Source organism: Aedes aegypti, chromosome 2 (assembly GCF_002204515.2).
Source record: "Aedes aegypti strain LVP_AGWG chromosome 2, AaegL5.0 Primary Assembly, whole genome shotgun sequence".
NCBI lineage: Eukaryota > Metazoa > Arthropoda > Insecta > Diptera > Culicidae > Aedes > Aedes aegypti.
Genome location: NC_035108.1, coordinates 281583567 through 281599335, shown reverse-complemented (window position 1 = coordinate 281599335; position 15769 = coordinate 281583567). Strand labels below are relative to the sequence as shown.

At 40.0% G+C, this 15769-nt stretch overlaps 1 protein-coding gene across 1 annotated transcript in view; it reads left to right on the top strand.

Moving 5' to 3' along the window:
- The window catches only part of LOC5565769 (anoctamin-8), a 106209-nt gene that overhangs the window by 43162 nt on the left and 47278 nt on the right, over positions 1 to 15769 (top strand). Inside the window, exons 6-7 of the mRNA XM_021839577.1 lie at positions 9235 to 9351; positions 9509 to 9639. Of these exons, the coding sequence (XP_021695269.1) occupies positions 9235 to 9351; positions 9509 to 9639 (248 nt within the window). The remainder of the gene's footprint in view (positions 1 to 9234; positions 9352 to 9508; positions 9640 to 15769) is intronic.

Below are 15769 nucleotides of genomic sequence, written 5' to 3'. Positions count from 1 at the left end.
AAAAATAAGCCGCACCCTATTGCTCAAGGCCGAACCCCTGACCAAATGAAACTATCTCGCATCGATGGTGCTTCTTAACAGCTATCATGACGCCACCCCCTCGTTGAAGATTGCTTGTCGAGGCGTTCCGAACACACCGATACAAATTGTATGCAGAGGACAGCTCTGAAATGGCAATACCTGGATGCAACCAAGTTTCCGTAAAAGCCAGAACCTCATAATCACAGTCACTTTAATTGTACAAACAGATCGCTCGTCTTTGTTCTTAGACCACGAACATTTTGGTAATACACAAGAAAGGAGGACAGGACAGACGACGTACGTGGTGGTTCGGTATCGGAATTCAGCATTAACACATGCTCGGTTGCTGGGGGTCTGGTATGATGATCGTTTGTGGAACCTTAATCACGGAAACAGATGTTGGTCTCCAAAAACCCTGACGTGTTAGGCCATGATCTTCAAACTCACTTCCTCTGGGACAGGTATCAGCAGACATTGCCTTTTCCCTCAAATCAGCAGACTTCAACTTTGAAAGAGACAAACGATAACGTTCGAAGATCTCTATTCCTTGTGTAAATCTATTAGAAAGTTGGTGCTATCGGGCAGGCAACCAATACTTATACGTTTCTCATTTTGGGGGGCTTCAACGCTTCGGTGAAATAAATTGAGTCAGTTTAGTTACAGCAAGCAAACGAGCTAGTTCGCTTTTGTACTGCGATCCGAAATACCCCCAGTTATCGTAGGGTCTGTGATTCCGGTAAGTCGTCGGGAAGTAAGTCTCGAGGTTCTGTGGTCATCGTCGAAGGTTGGCCAAGTTCTGCGTCGGACGTAGTTTACAAGCTGTAGACAGGATTCACAGCCGCGCGTGGTACGATTCGGGTTTCGATCGCGGACAAAGGTTCTAGGACAGTATTGTTCTGGGCACAATAGTGTCAGACAAAAGAACCACGTGAAAATTTCGATACACATGGTTGTCGCGGGTATCTAAAAGTGACCGGTAATTTTGAGTGCACCATATCGTATGTCCACTTCTGAGGAATACGTGAGTGAAGGTGACCACGGAGACGGTAATAAGAACATATCGAGCTCCAGTGAACGGAACGATAAGTTCGTAACTTTGCGAAAAAAGCATAGAATGAGTCGACAAGCTGAACAAGATGCGTTGGCACTGAGGGCAGAGTTGGACGAAAAAGTGGCTGAAATTGAGCGCTTACAGCAACGGCTCACTATTGCCACTAGGGCCACAGCAAGCCCTCAAGATCGCATAGCAGTACGGCGTCCAGATTTCCGTGAGTTGAGAGAGCTGGTCAGTAGGTTCAATCCAAAAGAAGCTACATGTCTTTCAGCGCAAGAATGGATTCAGGAAATCGAGTCTACGGCCGCGCACTATGACTGGGATGACGCGACCAAGTTGCATTGTGCTCGTCTGAATCTAGAAGGATCGTCTAAGTTGTGGTGGGCTGGTGTACAGAACGAAGTCAACACATGGGCGCTATTTTCACAAAAGTTGGTTCGAGCGTATCCATCAGCACGAGATCCTATCTACTACCACAACCAGATGACTAAACGTCGAAAAATGAGAGATGAAACCGTAGAAGAATACGTTTACTCTCAAGTTGCCCTCGGAAAACGTGCTGGGTTATCTGAAGCTGTGATAGTGAAATACACGATCGCTGGATTGGGAGAATTCGTGTCGAAGTGCCGAGTGCAGCTGGGTGGGAAAATTGAAACAATTGATGAGTTGATTTCTCAGTTGAAGTGGATGGAGGGCATGGTAGATACAACGCCGGAGTTAACCACTACACGAGTAACCGAAAAGAAAAGAGAAAAAGTAGTTAACTGTTATCGGTGTAATACGCCCGGACATAAGGCCGTAGCTTGTCCGAACAGTCCGAACATAGCTGGGAGGTGCTGTTTTAATTGTGGTGTTAGTGGGCATATGGCGAAAAACTGTCCGACCCCTAAGCCAAGGCAGGGACCCTCGAATATGCAAGTGGTAGATGAAGAAAATAATTTTGTGAAAGTGGTCGAGGTAGGTGGAATCAAACTGAATGCTCTGGTCGATTCGGGATGTAAGGTATCCACCATCCAATGTCGCTTCGCGGATAAAGTCGGTGATAGCGAGGTGGCCAGTACAACGTTGGTCGGCTTCGGAGGCAAAAAAGTGAACGTTGACAGGGTGGTGAGATCGTGTGTAAAGCTTGATGATGTGGAAATATCAGTGAAGCTCAACGTGGTTCCCAACTGGGTTCAGAGCACTGCGATTATTTTGGGACGTGATATGCTCAACCAGGAGGGCGTAGTGATGGTGCATCGCAACGGAAGAGTAGAATTTCGTCGTGATAGTGATGCTGGGCAAGCTAGAATGGTAGAGGTACAGTATCGAAAGTATGAGTCGATGTACACCATTGACAGTAGTGTGCAGTGTTCAGAAATTATGGCTGATGATTTGAACGTTGAAGGACCAAGTGAAGAAATTCTGAAGGTAGTAAACCAGTACCGATCCTGCTTCGCGAAAAATATGAACGAGTTGGGGGTCGCGAAGGGTACCGAAATGAAGATTGTGCTGAGTGACCAGGAACCAGTGTATGTGAAGCCGCATCGGATGGAATATGCGAGAGAAGCTGCGCTGAGTGGTATAGTGGAAGAGCTGATAGATGCTGGTATTGTAGAAGAGTCGAATTCTCCGTATAATAGCCGGGTTGTAATGGTGCCGAAAAAGGATGGCTCGTTCCGAATGGCGGTGGATTATCGCCTATTAAACAAGAAGACTGTGAAGGATCGCTATCCCATGCCGGACATCGAATGGTGTTTAAATAAACTGAGCGGAGCAGAAGTGTTCATTACGGTGGATCTCTATTCAGGATACTATCAAATACCCGTTGCAGAAGACAGTCAAGAGTGTACTGCGTTTTCAACTCGTGACGGGCACTATCATTTCCTTCGGATGCCATTCGGGTTGGCAAATGGATGCTCAGTGTTCCAGAGAGCTATGAATCAACTGACCGGAAAACTCCGGAAAGAAGGAATAGTGGCATATATCGATGATCTGGTTATTGGTGGGAAAAGCGTGGAAGAAGTGTTGGCCAAATTTGAAAAACTTTTGAAAGTACTTCAGGAAAGTGGGTTCACTATAAATCTCAAGAAGTCACATTTCTTCAAAACATCCGTGGAGTTTTTGGGTTTCGAGGTGTCGAAGAATGGAATACGGCCAGGTGCGATGAAGACTCGTGCTGTTGAAGAATTCCCAACGCCGGAGAGTGTGCTACAAGTACAGCAGTTTCTGGGATTAGCGGGATTCTTCCGTAGATTCATCCCACGATTCAGTATTGTAGCGGCACCTCTATTCACGCTACTGAAGAAGGATACGAAATTTGAGTGGAAGAGTGAGCAAATGATCGCGTTTGAAAAGCTGAAGAAATCCCTAAGTGAGCGGCCTCTGTTAGTGTTGTTCGACCCGAAATGTGATATAGAGCTCCACACGGATGCGTCAAAGGATGGCTTAGCCGGAATTTTGTTAATGCGCACAGAAGAGGATTGGCGCCCAATCAGCTATTACAGCAAAAGAACATCGGAAGCGGAACGAAAGTACCATAGCTACGAGTTGGAGGTGTTGGCGGTCATGGCAAGTGTGGAAAGATTCCGACATTACCTAATCGGGACATTTTTTGTGGTGCGAACCGATTGTAGTGCAGTGAGAGACACCTACTCAAAACGTGAGATGAATGCTCGAATTGGCCGGTGGTTTCTGAAGCTGACCGAGTACGATTTTCGACTAGAACATAGGCCTGGCAGTTCTATGCGACACGTTGATGCTCTGAGCAGAAACGCAATCGAAGATGGGAAAAGTGTAGATCAAGTTCTGTGTGATATGTTATCTATTGAGGTGAGCAACGTAGATTTCCTTGTGGCTCTACAACGACAAGATGCTCGCTTGTGTGACATCATCGATGTATTGGGAAGAGATCCGTTGAGTGATGAGGAGAGGCAAATTCAGCAAAATTATCGATTGGAGCAGCACAGATTAATGAGAGTAGTGGATGGAGTAAAGTGTTTCGTAGTGCCCACAAGAGTACGTTGGCGACTGGTTCACACATATCATGATGAAATGGGTCACTTCGCCGAGGAGAAAGTGTTGAATCGATTACGTGAGCAATTCTGGTTTCCGAAGATGCGCAAGTACATTCGCTCTTATATAGAAGCGTGTCCACAATGTGCGTTCCACAAAAGTAAAGGGGGGAGACCAGAAGGGTATTTACACTGTGTGCCGAAAGAACCTGTCCCATTTAGTACTGTACACATGGATCACATGGGGCCGTTCGTCAGATCCGCGCGAGGAAATTCGTATGTAGTGCTTTTAATCTGCGGATTTTCTAAGTTTGTGGTTATCCGAGCTGTGCGTTCGACTAAGACTGGACCAGTTTTGAATTTTTTGGGGGATGTGACAGCAATGTTTGGTACACCAAGTCGCATTGTAACGGATAGAGGCACAGCATTTACTGCCAAGATTTTTGAAGAGTACTGTCGGGTGAACGCAATTACCCACATCAAGACAGCTGTTGGGTCACCGAGAGCAAACGGTCAAGTGGAGAGAGCCAACCGGACCGTGCTAAATTCGATTCGATGTATGGTGGGAGAGCACAACATGCGATGGGATGAGCAAGTGCCGAAGATTCAGTGGTCGGTTAACAATATGCCAAACTCGACTACTAATTTATCGCCTAGTGCATTGGTGTTGTCCTACAAGCCACGAGATATTCATCAGAACACCATTGTTTTGGCGCTACACGACGAGGTGAACAATGTATTGGAGAGTCCACATGAGCGGAAACAGCAGGCAATGCAAGCCATCGAGAGAAGGCAGCGTCTACAGAAGCAGTATTTCGACACGCGACGTAAGCCTCCAAACACCTATAAGGTCGGTGATATGGTGTTAGTGGAGCGAGACCTTACTGCGATGGGCCATAGTCGTAAACTCGAAGCCAGATACAAAGGCCCGTATGTGGTGAAAACTGTGTTGGACAACGATCGTTACGAGCTAGAAGATCTCCCAGGAGTGCGTAGATCGAACCGACTCAGAACAACAGTTTATGCAGCAGATCGTATGAAGCAATGGTGCCAATTAGTAGATGTAGGCGATGAAGATGATGAAGTTGATGGAGAATTAACAGATAGTGAAGACGTTTAATACCAATTGAATTTATTGTATGAAAGTTTTTGAAAAAAAAATATTAAGAATTGAATTACACCTAATTTGAAATCAGGTGAATCTGGGTGTCCGATTGTAAATCTATTAGAAAGTTGGTGCCATCGGGCAGGCAACCAATACTTATACGGTTCTCATTTTGGGGGGCTTCAACGCTTCGGTGAAATAAATTGAGTCAGTTTAGTTACAGCAAGCAAACGAGCTAGTTCGCTTTTGTACTGCGATCCGAAATACCCCCAGTTATCGTAGGGTCTGTGATTCCGGTAAGTCGTCGGGAAGTAAGTCTCGAGGTTCTGTGGTCATCGTCGAAGGTTGGCCAAGTTCTGCGTCGGACGTAGTTTACACTTGGAAACAGCTTCACTACTTTTAGGTCGTTCGTCGCTAGGCTTTCCTGCACCATGTGACGTACCGTAATTTCGGGTGAAATTGATCATTTTTCACGGTTTTTGTTGTCTGTTTTCTATAATGTTAACAATGCCAAACAACTAAATGCAGAAAAACGAGTACGAAGGTGAGCCTCATCGACTCATGTACCGAAATTTTCTAACAAATGTCATTTTAGTGTAAACAAATATCTCTAAAACAAAAAATCAGGGGATCTCATTTCGGGGTGAAATTGATCACTTCTCAATGGCATTATTTTTAGTTTTCAAAACAACTCTACATGATAAATTTAAGATCCCGAATATGCTTGTCAAATTCTTAACAATGCAATATTTATATAAATAATGAATAGTTAAATTTCAGGAACAATGCGGAAAACGCCTAAATGTATGCAATTTCCTAAGGAATTCAATGATATCTAACAAAAATTCAATTATTTCAACCATATGAGCTAATTGGTACGAGTTTTGGTGATGAAATCTGGTTTGGGGATACATATTAAGCATCCTCACAAAATTTCAGGTTTATACCATGTTCAAATCCTTGCTTAGGAATAGAAGTTAATTGATGTTTTGTCAATACTGCACCGTACATGATTTTGAAATTTTACATTATTTTCATGGTAATAAACATTCTTTAACACAAAAAACTTCACGACACACAATTCGTCAATAGTTACGATAAAAAACGTTTATTTACTGCAGTTTACATTGATATTTGTGCTCCATTAGGAATAAATAAAATCGTGTGATACGATGATCAATTTCACCCTTCTGATCAATTACACCCGATTTTACGGTACCTGATCCTCTTCGGGTCGGGTTGAATACCAGACAAATACAGTAGCCTCTCCACATCTCGATATCGAAGGGACTATCGAGATAGGGAGAGATCGAGACAAAGAACATTAATTTAATGAACACTACATTGAAAATCACTCCGTTACTAGGAAAATAATAAACAAACAAACTTCATTTAGAGTTTCGAAATTGTTCTGAATCGCTTAAATTTGGTCTAGTAACCTTTGACAATGTTCATATCGACATTATGGAGAGGAAATCGGGAACAAACAATCAACAGGAAGACATCGAGATATGGAGATATCGAGATAAGGAGGATATCGAGATAAGGAGGATATCGAGATATGGAGAGAGAATGCAGAATGAAGGGACCGAAGTAATCATCGACATAGGGAGAGATATCGAGATGTAGAACATCGAGATGTGGAGAGTCGACTGTACAACCAAAACTCTGGTGTTGCACTCGTGGGATTAATTGCCAGGGAACCAATCTCTGAGTAGCGCGTGCAAGTTGCACAAGGCTGCTTTGATGGGCGCCCATTAGTACTATTGTCATCCACATCGGTGTCGCGTTGCCTCTTTCTTCTTGAAGATGGACGCAACGATGGTTGAATTGCGAGAGGTGTAGGGTAAGTGTCCCTTAGTTGTGGGTGTTCCTATAGTTGCGGTAGTGCCGTTTTCACTGATTTTATTATATTAGCCACAAAACCGACAATGCTTCCCGTTACAACATTAACATGTACATTAATTGCGCTTCTTGAATTTAGGCGGTTAAATGAAGTTCAATCGTGCTTAGTAGCTCCACTATTGGTACATCTACCCTAGAGGGTACCGCTTCAACCAAGGTTTTGAAGTTATCGCGGATTTCAGTATGAATATCTTGAAGAATGCTGTCTTTTATTTCCGTTTTCAGCGCATCGATGATTTCAGTTATTCCCAAGGATGGAAAAAATCGCCTCTAGCGACAAAAAACACAGTATTTGAACGGTCTAAGAGGGCCGTCTCTTTTGCAGCAGCATGATTTCAACAGCTCACTACGCGCGCGTAGAACGGATATATGAAGCATCCGATGTACTGTTTGTCGTGGGCAGGGCAGGCAATCGTCAAATTCGTCACAGTGCGATGACGAAATAAAAAAAGACATCGTCATCCAGTATAATAACTCTGGCAGGTCGTCGTCTCGCCATCGACGAAAGAATGCACGACGAACGTCAATCCAAAATCGTCAACGAACAACTTTGTCTTCGTTCCGTCCGCTCCCTCATCTCAAACGAAGGAGGCGTTTATTGTATATTCACTTGCTAGGCACAAAACGGCGAATGCCATTCCAGGATTGCTTTTATTGACGATTTAACCCGTACTCCTCAAGCTTCAACAATAGCTCTGTTGGTAAGCGCGTGACGTTGACGATTCAGAGATCGTTTGTTCAATTCAGGACACGTTTCGTTTTTTTTTGTTTTTGTTTTATTTTTTTAAATATGGCTCATAATCTATCGACGCCACGATTCATATTTTTAGTCGGCTCAGAGCTCCCGAACAAAGATTCGACCATAGCGAAGGAGGCTCAATTGTTCGTCATGACGCCGAGCCTTTGTGGCGAACTACTGCATCAAATCGTCATCCAACGCTGGTTGAGTGACGATGACGATTCTTTTTTTAGTTTCGTCGACGACTTTTTCCATTTGACGGTGACGATTGTCTACCCTGGTCGTGGGACAAAGAGTTTATCGGATGTTGTTACAAGTCGCGATCAACTTTTATCATGCCGCATTCGCGCTATTATTTTTCGCTCTAACAATGTCCGAACGATTTCGAAATCACAAACAGCATGTCCGGAATTAAATCAATAAGTAAAAATAGAAAAATCTTCAAAATAATAGAACTTTGATTCGCGAACAATTAATCGCTAGCACACATGCAACACAATGCATTATTCGGGGAGCGTAGTTTGTTGTAATCCTTTGACGACAAAAGGTTAATCGTTGTTGCACAGGATAAAGAACAACCACGATGCATCATTTATTTTGTCATGATCACTAGATTACCATCCTTGGTCATTCCTATTCAACTCGAACAAATTTTTGAAAAAATTGATCTAGTCGACTGTTCACATCTCGTTATGGAAGAGACCATCGAAATAGGAAGAGATAATAGAAATATATGTAGTAGAACGCTATTGGTGCTGTTGCTGCAAAAATGAACTATTCTATAAAAAAATAATGATTTTTTTGATGGTTTGTTTAGTACCATATTGTAGAGAATGTTTTAATTTGTTTAGAAAAATTGATTTGACACTTATAGACCCGATACTCAAGCTGTCAGAGCGTGTCAAACTAGATGTTGGTCACACAAACAGTCGCGATCGCGACATTAGCATTCGAACGCCTTAGGTATCGGCTATCCTGGCCACGCTTCTTACGTTTATTATTCCTACAAATTAGTGTCTAAAAAATTGTAAGTAGGGACATAAGTAGGGGCCTTCCTTAGCCGAGTGGTTAGAGCCCGCGGCTACACATTAAAGTCATGCTGAAGGTGTCTGGGTTCAATTCCCGGTCGGTCCAGGATCTTTTCTTAATGGACATTTCCTTGACTTCCCTGGGCATAAAGTATAAACGTATAAGCCGGCCATTGTGATTGTCATATTCGGATTCCGACATGTTTCACCTTAATCCTTTTCGGTACAGACAATACTATTGGTCAATTGGTCCCCTGAGGTTGGTCTAAGCTACCCTAATGAACACTGACCTGACGATACAAAACCCTTTGCATACTAATAGATGCATTTTACTTTACAGCAACTTCCATCATTCTCACTTTTTTCCTATTAATTTTCATCCTCAACAGTTGCCGCCTGGCAGGAGCTGGGCCTGATAACACAAGTGTTTCCTCTACACGAAACAAGCGCCTTACAACAGTTGCAGTCCAGTTGGGTCCGGAAGTTTTTTGCACCCCAGCCGTTAGGTAATTACTGCAAAAGTGTCGTGCCATCTTACCAACGCGCTCCGTACTTATGTATAATACGTTTTCATTCTACATCATTTTCCCAGGGAGTTGAGAAGAAATATTGCATAAACTAATTTGCTATGTTTTTTTTCTTTCTGTTTTTTCACTCTGGCAGATGATATTGCGGCGTACTTTGGAGTGAAAGTTGCTTTATATTTTGCCTGGTTGGGCCATTATACGTGTGCCCTATGCGTTCCTGCCGTGCTAGGGACGATTCTGTACGTGGGCATGTGGGGTCGCGGACAGGTAAGTGTTATAAGAAAGGTTCGAAACTGGGTAGGACTATAGGGAAAAAGGACAAATTTTCTATGGTTATGGCATACTCGATACGACAGACCGAAATTTAGCTCAAATTTTAAGTTATAAACAGACATCATGTATACGCGCTTCATATTAAGAGCTTGAGATCAGCTTGCCGTGAGCGCACAAAAATAAACGCGCACATGAGCACATTTTTTAGATCACATGTACCAATGTACTAGCTCAAACGATCACATATGCACTGGCTCATGCGCCGTCTCATGAGAAAATCTCAATGTGACAGAGCATTTGAGCCTCGCACTGCCGTTATACGCTTAATTGTCCCATGTTACTTTTTTATGTATTTTGACTTTTTGCCATCAAACAGTTTATTTTTACGTATAGTTTTAGAAAACACTTACCAAAAATTAACTTTGTTCGGAAACTCAATGAAAAGCAAGCCAAGTCAATTTGTCCCATTGATGAATTTCTACGCATAACTGTCCCACTACTGTATTTCTACGCATAACTGTCACATTATACAATTCGCTGCGCTGATCTCGAACAAAATATTCAGTAGGCAGTTTTTATTTAGCTGGAGTTTGGGAAAATCTTTTTGAATATCTTCTTACGTTGGCTTTACATCCCATGTGTAACACAACCTGTTTTATGTGTTTGTATTATCGGGATGCATTCATCATTCATGCGTGCCCAACGTCAAATTTGATTGAAATTTTCAATATCAATATATTATTTCCCATCCGTTTTTCAATGAATTTCAGTTGAATTTTCAGGATCAATCACAAAATTCTTCTTGTTTTTGGAACCGCGGTCATCAATTATAAATTTACCGTAATTTTGAATTCATCGCGGGGAGTACTGAAGTAATCCCACTTGAAGAATCTGTAATCACTTTAATTTCTAGTCCATGGCTTGCGACAAATCAACTTTATGATTTAGCAAACCAAGTCTAAATAAAAATGGTTCGACCGTTTTTGGATGACTTTGCCACATGCTGGGTTGTTCCGAAGACCGGTTCACTGGTGTAAGTGGCCATTATATTGGCGAATCAGAAAACTTGGCTTGCGACATATCAATTTTCATGAATTTTCAAATTAAAAAGGTGGTTCAGATGTATTTGAATGACTTGGCCACAAGTCGGATTTTTTCGAATTCCCGGTTTCCTGGGAGAAATGGCCACTAAATTGTAGGTTCTGAAACTTAGCTGGTAACATCAAACTTCATAACTTTTTAAACTTCATGAATTTTGAAATCAAGTCAAAATAAGAATAGTTCAAGAGGTTTTGGATGACCTGGCCACATACTGGGTTATTCTAGATAACTGGTTCTTCGGTGCAAGTGGCAAATATGTTGTCGGTTCTAAAACTTAATATGTGATGATTTCGCAAAACATTTCAAAAGAAATGTCAAATCGTGTGAAGATTTGTATCGTGAATTTTGAGATGGATATTTACTCCGCTGAATAACCTTGAATTCGCCGACGAGTTTCTGTCAAGCCTGAAGCTGGAAGAGTCGATATAGGAATTTATTACATCTTATAAACTCTCTAACTTACTCATCCACTCTTTCTTTTACTAACTCCTACATTTTCTCATTATCACAAAAACAGAAAACTTTGCCTTCCATCCCAAACTATAAAATCGTATATCTTCACTTCCCCACACGTGGCTCCGTTTGGCACATCTCACTTGAGCCTTCATTAGGTGCCTTAATATAGTCTTGAGGATATACGTCCTCTACATTCGGTACAATATATACGTAAGAACGGTTATCTACAGCAGTATGCTTAGCACATAATTGGTCACTACTATCAGTGGGACTGTTATGCGTAGAAATTCACCGAAAACCCCGCAATTCTAGGCATAACAGTCCCACTATGAATTTCGCAGCTAAATTTACCTTTTTCCCATAACAAAAACTCTTGACTCTAATGAACATGCTATTCTTTATGCTATTGTAAAGATTTTAATTTAATTTACGACACACCTGGTCAATACGAGGCCTTAATGTGTTAAAATCTTTAAACGCGTTTTTCTCGATTGCATACTTTGGAACATGGGACAATTATGCGTATAACGGCAGCGCAGGCGAAGATTCACGAAGCAAAGAAAAGGGGTTAAACTATGGATCTAACTGTCCGTAGGCAGTTTGAAAGGGCTGACGTGGTTCAACGCGGTTGAGATTCTAGGATTTGAATTAAAAAATATGGGCTGGCCACCGAAGAAGCATAGACATAGACCGAATTCGTATGCTTCTGTGCGGTTATTGTACTAGGCAAACATAACTGCATAAAAGTACTCCTAGTAAGCACATGTGACGAGCCTCACGAGATGTCTCATGAGACTCGCTCACTAAGATATATTTTGTACGTATCCGCATCTCGAGTCTCACATAATCTGTGAGGTGCGATATGAAATATCGCATGGCACACTAGCTCATTAAGGTATACATGAGAAACACGACACTCTGGTTATAAATAAGAACTTTTTTCTCAAATGGGTCTAAAAGAGACATACCGCAAATTGGGGTGTTAAGGACCCGTGGGGTATTAAGGGATTGGACTTCTCTATCAAGTTTGACAAGTTATAGAAACGTTATGACAAGTTATGGTGAAAACGCAAGGAAGTCACAACACGAATTTTCAAGAACACAAATTTGAAGAACTGAACATCGCCCAGATTTAGTCGATTAGTCACCACTAGGAGTGGGTTGGTTCTCTAGATTTTTGCTCTTCAAAATTCGAGATGTGGCATAGATGCATCTTCACCTTAAAGTATTATCAGCTTTACACTGAAATGAATTTTATTGTACAAACTACTAAATCCATGGTAAAATTAAGAACTCCACCAACGATTTTCAACCGACTACATTAATCTGTTAACTCTACCGAAACAAAGTCAACATCTTTACACAAGAAAATATATTCTGTTTATTTAACCAGAGTTGTAGTATTTATGACTAGAAACATTCTAGATTTGACAAGTTTGGCATTATACTTTTGACCACACTGTGTTGTACGGTGGATGCCACGGATTGAAATACAATGCTTTGTAGTGGATTCTACTATGGATATAGTCACATTTACTGCACTGCTCAGTGATTTTTACCGGATCATAGTAAACTTGACAGACTTTTGTAGTCGGTTGAAAATCGTTGGTGCAGTTCTTAATACCATGGATTCGGTAGATAATACAACAAAATTTGTTTGCATGTAGATAAAACAAAATCTATGAAATGGAATGGAGAACATAAAAGTTATTGATCTAAAAGATGGTATTTTGCTGTTTACAAAACATAGTTTTATTAATAAAATTAAACTCCCTTAACATCCCAGGACTATCTTTTGTTCAAATATTTACAAGCTGAAAGTTGCTCGAAATTTATGTTATTAACATCCCATTCTACAGTATTTTGAATTCAATCACAAGAGTTATATGTAAATTACGCATTCGTGCGATATCTGTAGGGTGACCATATGAAAATTTGATAGAGGAGGACAATTCGTCTGATTGAATAAATTAAAGGGCATTTCATTTGAAAAGTGCATTCCTGGCTAAGGGGTCATGCACAAATTACGTCACGCTCCAAGGGGGGGGGGGTCAAGCCGAGCGTGACAAGTCATACAAAAATTTCGGAGGATTAATACAAAAAACGTGGCAAAGGGGGAGAGAGGGGTAAAAGAAAAGTTGAAATATAGCGTGACATAATTTGTGTACCATCCCTAACGTTGATCAGTTTTTAGGGGGTTTCTTACAAATTTTAATTGATTTATTTATTTATTAAACAAAAAAATTAGAAAGAGGGAAAACCCCCTTTGATTGATTTCTTTGAAATCGTTCTCAAAAGGGCACAAAACCTCTTTATCTTTTCTAATAACGTTATAAAAATCGCTTAAAACTAAAGGCTCAATCGGAAATGATCCATATCAGAGCCATAATCTTGAGAAGGAGTTTCAGTAACCAAAAATGGGAGATAATGGGAGAGTTCAAGGGAGGCCGTAGTTCTTGATTTCTGAAACGAAATAAAATAAAACGCAAAACAGTATCATATAACATAACGAATATCATTGAAAAAATCGTATAAAATTTTAATCATAGGAAAATATCTTATTTTAAGAATATCACGAACAGATACAGGTACAGAAGTTTTTAAATTCTTGAAGTTGTCTAAGAGTTTTTTCCTAGGCAAAACATAATTTTTTCAATAAAAAACTATGTGTTCAATGTCTTGATATGTTTCATCACAATCACATAAATTTGAATCTACAATGTTAGTACGATATAAATGACTATTACAAGTATAATGATTAGAAATAAGTCTTGAAAACATGCAAATCAAATTTCCACCAGCAGATACATTTTGAAACCAAGGTTTTTTATCCACAATTGGTAAAATGGAATGACACCATCGACCTTTGTCACTAGAATCCCAATCAACTTGCCAAGAATTCAAAGCATATTTTTCGAATTTTGCATAATATTCCGAATGAGCAACATCTCGTTTATAAATAATTCCACGAGTTGCTCCTAATTTTGCTACACAATCAGCTTGTTCATTACCAAATATATGACTATGGGATGGAACCCAAACAAATCTAATAATAGACCCCCGAGAATGCACATCATATAATAATTTGCTTAACAATAAAGTTAAATAATGGGCGTTTAAATTGAAATTACATGATTCGATAGAATTGATACAACTCAAACTATCTGTACAAATGATGAAAATGTTTGGAGAATAATCCATTATTATATTACATGTAAAATACAATGCAGTTAATTCAGTTACAAAAACTGAGCATGGAGATTGTAATTTGAAGAAATATGCTACATCAATATTAGAAACTTCAAAACCTGCATTGCTATTAATCAATGATCCGTCAGTGTAATACACACATTTTTGATCAAATCCACAAAGTTTACGTTCAAAAAACAATTTAGCATATGAATACACATATAATTTGGTATTTGATTCAATTCCCAATGTAAAGATTTATCAATATAGGGCTGAAAAATGAACATTTATATCACAATTGTAAAACGTATTTGATAAAACGGGTAATATATGCTCTGTAGAACAATGATTAAAAGAATTCAACATTTTACTAGAAGGATTTATTGTGTGTAAATATAAAATTTTAATTGATATTTCAAATGTTGCATGTTTAATATTTTTGAAGCAAATAGTGGAAAAGCACTAATTTTCGACCTATAAGAATTCTGTGCCAGTTTTTGGATTTCCATTCAGAGTAGGTCCAATTTGTATGAATGCGTCGAAAATTAGTGCTCTTCCTCTACTTCGGTAATATTGAAAATGTCGTTACTTTTTGTTATGTTATCCTTAGGAATTCAAATATTGTCAAGTTAATTACGATACAATCAATCTCTATTAATTTATTTTATCGTTTTTATGAAATAATACTAGTGGTCCCAGCAAACTTCATCTTGTCATCAAGTAGGCTGTACGAAAACGTCATGTAATCCCTCAGTAGAAGCATTAACCTAAGAATGCTAATGTCGCTGCTGTTCGTGTGACCAACATCTAGTTTGCTGCGATGTGACAGCATGAGCACCGGGCCTCAAAGTGTCAAAGGCCAAAACAAATAAGCCTCTATTGCGCGGGATCGATCAATTAATAAAAAATAATAATTAAAGGTTGTAATTAGTTAAATCAGGTTTGTAACAACAGCGCCACTAGCGTTCTAGTACAGGTCGGACTCGATTATCCGGAGACTCGATTATCCGGGGACTCGATTATCCGGGATTCGATTATCCGTAATTTTAGACTTGATTATCCGGAATTTGTTTTTTGATGTTCATGTTTTTTAATTTTTGTGCATAAATCTGAGATAATTTGGTATTGTAATATACAATATGGTTTTACTATTTTGAACGTATTTAAGAAAAAGGGGGTTTGAAAAAGTGTTTTTTTTGTGTATGTTGAACACAATTTTTTTTTTCTTGTAAAGACCCCTACTGTTCCTAGAAATAATTTCTGGCAACGCCACCGCATCATGTAGATAAAACCACGAAAAAAGATAATATTTAAGTTTTTTTATCGAAGATTTCAGTGTTTTTCTTAGTGATTCGATTATCCGGAGGATTCGATTATC